Source organism: Solea senegalensis, linkage group LG1, assembly GCF_019176455.1.
Source record: "Solea senegalensis isolate Sse05_10M linkage group LG1, IFAPA_SoseM_1, whole genome shotgun sequence".
NCBI classification, from domain to species: Eukaryota; Metazoa; Chordata; class Actinopteri; order Pleuronectiformes; family Soleidae; genus Solea; species Solea senegalensis.
In genome coordinates this window covers 4216497-4223973 of record NC_058021.1, presented here as the reverse complement: position 1 = coordinate 4223973, position 7477 = coordinate 4216497, and the positions used below count along the sequence as shown (strand labels likewise).

The 7477-nt window shown below is 43.0% G+C and overlaps 1 protein-coding gene across 1 annotated transcript; it reads left to right on the top strand.

The window, feature by feature from the left end:
• Positions 1 to 741: 741 nt before the first annotated feature.
• Positions 742 to 4216, top strand: LOC122771537 (zinc finger protein 510-like). Its single transcript, XM_044029164.1, has 4 exons — positions 742 to 1093; positions 1311 to 1375; positions 2170 to 2263; positions 2386 to 4216. Exons 1-4 carry the CDS (start codon positions 880 to 882, stop codon positions 3444 to 3446), a joined length of 1434 nt encoding a protein of 477 aa, XP_043885099.1. The 5' UTR covers positions 742 to 879; the 3' UTR covers positions 3447 to 4216.
• The last annotated feature ends 3261 nt before the right edge of the window (positions 4217 to 7477 follow it).

Sequence of the window (7477 nt, the reverse complement as noted above, 5' to 3'; positions counted from 1 at the left end):
TTCTAAATTGGCCGTAGGTGTGAGTGTGAGAGTGAATGTTTTGTTTGTCTCTATGTGTCCCTGTGATGGACTGGCGACCTGTCCAGGATGCGAGTGATGGCATATATCAGTGTCCTGAAACGTAATGAATTTAAATTGAGACTCTGCTCGGTCCTGTCATGGACCGAATGAATGCATTTTTCAATTTAACTTCAGTAAACCATACTTCACTTTGAATATGAAAGTTTAAAATAAATCTGTGATCTCAGTGCACTCTAAGGTTAAAACGTGTCTGGTTCGGTGTAAGTGACGACTTTATTAATACAGAGGTATACCAAGGGCCAGAGGTCTAGAGGGGAGCCCCAAAATGTTTTTGGCATGACCCCCTCTTCCTGTTTGCACCCACTCTTTAACAAATAGGGCGGTCCTCATGCATCTGTGTCCAGGAGGACAGTCGTTTATAATCTGTCTGTATTAATACAATTGTTAATGTAACATTATAGTGTGACATTTGTGTCAATAATTTTCAAGCACAGGTGTGTGGTTGGAGGGGCCCCCCCAATCAAATTCTGCTCAGGGCCCCATAAAGGCTCAGGCCGGCACTGCTGTGCTCTAAACACAGGATATAAAGGAAATTGTACATTTGTCTTACAAAGTAAAAGTAAGTCACTTTGTGTCTTTACCTCTGCTGCATTCTCCTCTCTGTGTTTCCACTGCGCCTCTACCTCCGTACTTACGGTAGATCCCTCCGCCACACGGAAGAAAGGTTCCTGTTAGCCTTAGCTGAAAACACAGATGTTACATTCTCTAGTGCGTCTGCTCTTTTTGCACTTAAAACAAAACCACAGCGTGGACGGGCCTCACTATTACACGTTTACCGTCACACATTAGTCACCATTCATGAACATGGCGACGTGTGTCCCCTTCCAAACGCAGTTATCCTCAATAATGGAGGTCCTGGTGAAGGCAGCAGTGGCAGAGATCTCCAAACTAGTCGATGACAAATGTGCGTTTCTGCATCTGGACATAAACAGAAAGCAAAGCGAGATCGAGATGCTGAAGAGGAAACTGTTGTCGATGGAGAACAAAAATGCGCAGCTGCAGCGCGGCTTTGGTAAGAACACGCACACACACACACACCATCATCTCATTTAGCGTCATAATGAACGAGTTCACTCCATGTTTCATTAAAGTACCAAAACAATGAAGCAACACAACCTCCAATCATGTTCAGTAGAACGCCACCACTCTTTAAATGACATGTCATTTCATCCAAATGTGTAAAATAACATTGAACTACATCTGTTTTCATATATTTATCTTTTTTTTAGAAAACTACATGGACAGAGGAACCGATGTAGGAACCAACTGTCCACATTCCACAGTGAATATTAAGGTTGGTGTCATTTTCCTTCATTAAAGAAGCTAAAAATATGGCAATGACGTTATTCTGTAATGTGCACATGTATGTGTTATACCTGAATCAAGGCTGGACATGTGATTGTCCAAGGGCCCTAAGGGCCAAACCATCCCTCTACACTATAACTGAAAGCCCTTAAAGATGCTGTTCATGCACAAGCTAGCTTTTGTTATCATTTCATTTAAAAGGGGATTTTATCTCTCCAGTAAATGTCTGGAAATGAGGGTCTGTTTACATACATGGCACACACTGGGATTGAGATTGAGATTATGTGTGTTCACACCAGCAGGAGTAAAGTCCTATTCATAAGAATAAGGGAAAATGTCCAGAATGTCTTGTGGTCTTTGTCCTGAAGTCAGCTTCACAGGCAGGGAGGATGTGTTTAGTCATGACTCCAGTCGCAAAGACGAACAGGAATGGGTGTTTATTCAGTTTTTGTGGCCCTGGATGAACTCACTCCTGTTTTTAAACCCACTGGACTCGCTATCGTCAGTGAAGCTGCTGATCTGACACATGCTTATAATTGTCTCCATCATTTGAAACGATAGATATTCTAAATATAAAGAAGCAGAAAACCTAGTATGACTATCAGACTGCCGCACGTGTTCAATTGTTGGGCATAAACGCGAGTGTTTGTGTTTTCTCGGTGTGTTTTAAGGTTTTTTGTTTTGTTTTTGTAAGACGACGATTTGGTGTTTACAGCTTGTGTTGCTCTGCAGTGGCCAGAAATTCAAATCTTTCAGATTCAATTCAAACCTCTCAATGTACAGTTTCCAGAGATTGAAGATGCAGCGGTTTCTTTTTCAATTAAAGAAGAGAGTCCAGATGAACCGCTATGGATCAGCGAGGCTACTGGACCCATTGGTAAGTTTAATGCAGAATTCAATTATTTTAAAATCAATGCTAAACTATAATGTATAATGATAATAATAATAATAATGACACTGCTTTTTCTGAATTTATCCCCCAACTCCTGCTGTGTGTAGGTGGTTCTGTGCAGTACCCTCATCCAGCTAATGCTCCAGGAAGCCAGCACGTTGAGGAGGACTGTCAGTTAGCTCACCCAGAGGTCGTGAGGCTAAAAACCGCAGAGTTTGGTGACATGTATAACTCCGGTCAACATACAGGAGAAGTTAGTGGTCTTCATTTCACCATCAAGACTGAGAAAGAGGAGAACCGGTCCGGGTTCAGTCAGGATGGATGCCAGCACAACACGGGGAAGCAACTTGCTGCCGAGTTTTCCATGGAAGAAAGAGAGAATCAACTGTGGTCGTCCATAATCGAAGGTAACGACATTGACACTGGTTTTCCTGACTTTTCTAGTATGGTGGAGGAATACTCCACCACGTTCCCAGAGCATTCAGACAATAACGTGGCCTCTAGTACTAACAAGTCCACTAGTGTCCCGCAGTCGTCCTCTCAGAGGACGTGCAACGGGATCTACGGCAGCGAGTTTCAGAAGGACGCTCCACAGTCGTCCAGTTTTCATAGCCGACCTCAGGGTGACCTTTCACAGCAGGACAGGCCGAAGGAGCAAATGTACCCACAGAGAAACATGTCGCAGGTTGCACACCTGAGGCAGCCGGACGAGCACCAGGAGAGGGACAACACAGCTGGGGACAGACCGGTCGTAACTCAATCACACAATACTTTCACACCAGGCAGCTTGCACACTCACACCCCTCACAAACCTTTTCACGGCACGGCGCGAGGCTACGTTTGCCTGCAGTGCGGAAAGACGTTCGGCCGCCTGCATCAGTTCAAGCTGCACCAGCAGAGCCACAAGAGGAAGCGGGCGTTCTGGTGCACGGTGTGCGGGAAGAGCTTCCAGTGTTCCTCCCACCTCAGCATACACCACCGCACGCACACGGGCGAGAAGCCGTACGGCTGCGGTCAGTGCGGGAAGAGGTTCACGCAGCAGAGCAGCCTGAGGGTTCACCAGCGCACGCACAGCGGCGAGCGTCCGTACAGCTGCGCGCAGTGCGGCAAAACCTTCATCCTGATGCACCATTTGAAACGTCACAGAATCATTCACACCTACAGCTGAGCGCGGCGTCGCTCAGGTGAAAGGACACGAATGACCGTTGAAATGAAAATTCGAAAACAACCAATGAACAGCGACTTTCTTTGATCCGTGACTCACTGACTTTCAATTTTAATGCATATTTTACTATGCAAAGTCCATCTGGATGGATTTTAATATTTAATCTTTTTTTTGGTTTTTTTAAGAATAAGAAACTTAAATAACCCTTTAAATCAAGTTCACACATGAATGCATTTGTTAGGAGTGGGGAAAAGAAACTCAAATTTGTTATTTTTCCCTTAAAACTTAGTGAATCAATGCAGAAAAATCAATAATCAGACATTTTTAAAAAAGCACCTCAGCAGTTTTTTCTCTTTTTTTCTCTATCTTTCACTCACACTGATGTGTTGCTAAAGTCTTGTACCTAAATGCACGTGTGTGTGTGTGTGTGTGTGTGTGTACGTGCACAAGTCTACATTACATCATCCGCCCAGACTGTATGCATCGGCTGTGCATGTTAACTGAAGCACGACACTTTACAATCTGGTCTTGTTTTGGTCAAAAAAGAAGCGACTTTGACCCTGACATTTAAAAGAACACAAAAGAATGAGCAGAGAGCCATAAATAATGTTTAAATGAATGAACTGAGGACTCAGCTGATCGCTGCAGTGTGGTTTCCTCTGTGCTTCATTTCATAAGGAAGGAATTTTGTTGTTCTCATTCACTCATCTCCTACCTCTTTCTCCTCCATGTGAGGGTCACCCTAACCCTAATCCTAACCACAAATCTGCATGTCTTTGGACAAGGGAAGCGTAGAAATCCCACGCACACATGCACACTCCGTGCAGAAAAAGGCTCTTGTTCCAACCGCGTAGCAAACCCAGGTCTTCTTGCTGCAAAGGCAAGAGTGCTCACATCGAAACAAAGAGCCCTATTACTGCTAGACTGAGTTTAATTCTGCCTCAATTCATATCAAATATGTACCAAATATGTTAAAGAACGTAACATAATCTCATCTGTAATCCAGCCTACAGATTCCCTGCCCCTAGTGTTTTTTTAAGATCATGCTTCCAAACCTAATTAATCCCCGAAACAAACATGGTGTACAATGTGGACTCATGACTTTCCTGCAGACACAGGCCACAGTTTGTTGAATCTTCTAATGTGGAAACGAGCATTATTTCATATCCGCGTTGAAACTACAAGCACAGGATGCTCCTCGTCATCATCATAGTTCCTCTTTACAGTCAGATTATTTTAAAGTACCTCTCAGGTTTTTTGGTTTCATGTCAATATTGTTGCCTGTCTTAAGTTTAATTTTCTATTTAAATTCTCCCCCAAAGTCCTTTTGCTCTTTGTAATGATTTATATTAAAAAAATGTTAAAAGCAGACATGAATTTATTATTATTATTATTATTATTATTATTATTATTATTATTATTGTTATTATTATTGTTAGTTATCTGTGACAAACTAAGATGTACTGTACGCAGACCTGGGTCATTTTCTTCAGTCACAATTAGGGCTGAACAATAAATTTAAATTCTATCGAAATGACAATCATTGCAATATTTGTTAAAGCCAAAATGTAAGTCAAAATCTCATTTTGAGATGATTATTGTCTATTGTCTATGCTGAAACCTTTTTAATGATCTGATATTTATGGCATTAACTGTCAATGAAAGTAATAAGTGTGATTATCTTTTTTTTTGACCCCTTATTTCACTTATGAACTATTTTTCTCTGCGGCGTCATTTCACCCCTGCAGCTTTGTCCACCAGAGGGTAGTGCGACTCATCTTTTTGAATCACGGTGGTGCAACGAGGAAATGATTACACACGTCTTTGTGTGTGGTCGCATGAACAGGAACACAACTAATTTAAAGTTCCTGTTTACTTGTGGTGCGTGAAACACCTCACTGTGTCTCCTCCTCCGTGGCTCTTGTGGTTCTGATTCTTCCCTTTGCCCGAGAAACCGTGTGAAACTGCAGAGTTCGTAGCTGCCTGTGAAATCTATTCATTTTCATAATGAAAAGGTTGTCGAGCCCTCCGGGGTTTGCAGTGCGTGAGATTTCCCTGGTGTTTTGTCACATCAACATTAGTTTGATGTTGAAACAGTTGGGACAGGTAGAAGAGAACAGTATAAACACTTGACTGCTGCTCTGGAACAGTGTGACTGACATGCATTTACATGTACCGTAACTTACAGATGTTGTAGGTATTCTCTGACGCGCAGATGTTGCATAACACGGGGCCTGCACGCACGGTTTTTTGCCTGTTTTCTTCTTTTGGTTGTTATGGATTTATTTAAACTGAAATGTTCATGCAGATAGTGGAAGTAAAGGGATAGTTAAGAAGGATAGTAATGGTGACAGTGAAAATGGAGTTTTTAGCTCCTTGACAAAGGGCCCATCTGTTAAAATCTATCCCTGCCTGGGTCTGCAATGCTTTATCTCGCTGTTTCTTTCTGCAAAGTGAACGTTGTGAACCGCTCAATCTCCAGCACCAAAGTCCACAGAGGAAATCATTCAAAATGTCAGCAGTGGATCAACGACTCCCGTGTGCTGTGATGGTAAAATCACTCATTTTCTCTATGGACTTTGGTGCAGAGGAGTGATCCGTTTACAGAGGGACACATAAAACCCCGAACCATCCCTTTCAACGCTGTTGACGTCAAACTTCGGACACTGTTTAGGTTCCTACAAAGCAGTGATCGATTTATTAATGTATTTAAATTATAGGACACAATGTGATGACCCTGGTTGTAGAGAAACGTGTACACGGAGACTTAAACTGAAGCAAATGCAAACACGCTCTCTATCTAATGTCCTTAAAATAGAAGGGTTAAAGATCTACGTTCATAAATCTAACTTGCGTAACCAGAAGAGGAACCCATCATTCAGTCCTTCCACCGCAGTGAATCAGTATATTTGTGCAGAAAAACCTGGAAGTGTTCATGACCTGCAGGCGACGGAGCGCACATAAAAATTCTCACAACCTTGTATGGCCAGAAACAGTGATCTCTGGCGTCATGGAATGTTGTTTTTTTTTTTTCTAGGAGGAGGTGGAGGAAGAAGATGGGGACACTGTGTGGATATATTTAGTGGAAAGAAGTAGGAAGAGACTGAGTGAAGCCTGGAGAGGGCAGGGAGTAGAGAAAGGATAAGTGACTGATACAGCGAAGGACAAACAGAGAGAAGAGAACGTTGTTTCCCAGAGGAACTACACCATGTGTTACCTGTATTTACATTCCTCCGCCTGTGCAGTTGACATAAAAAGTGCAGAAGGCCCGGGAATCACAGGCTAATTCACCAAAACTGTGTCGTCCACGGCGACAATATTGTCACAACACAGCGATACAGCTGTGTGTGTGTGTGCGTGTGTGAACAGGTGGCGTTTGAGAATGGCGTGCGATTAAACTCAAGGCCACTTATTTAGTACAAGTGTTCAACTGGTTAATACAAACCTCTCATCAGCCAATCACACGACGGCAACTCAATGTGTAAAGACGCGTAAACACGGCGGAGACGACCTGATGAAGTTCAAACCGAGCGTCAGGATTAGGAAGAAAGTGGATTTCAGTGACTTTGAACGTGCCAGTTGACGGTCTGAGTCTCTAGAGCGGTGGTTCTCAAACTGTGGTACGTGTACCACCAGTGGTACGCGGGGGGAAAATGGTCTTACCGGGAATAAATCTGCCCCCTGTGAAAAGTCTGTAGCTGACTTTGCTCGACCTAAATTTAACGTTGGTGATGATGGTGTGACTTTGAGAGCGCAGTATTTTCTCAGGTGGTCTTTAAGAGTTCACAGAGAACAGTCCTGAGAAGAGCAAGTGTGCAGTGAGCAGCAGTTCTCTGGGAGAAAAGGCCTCAGGTCAGAGGAGAATGACAGACAAGCAACAGTAACTCAAGTAACCCTTAATTACAACTTGGGACGGGAAGATACCACTTTTCTTTTCTGTCCCATATACCGATATCACAAACTCAAGTATCTACCAATAGTGTTATTTGTGCCGAGTCATTTCAAAGACATAATTCCCCAACTGTGAACACCGA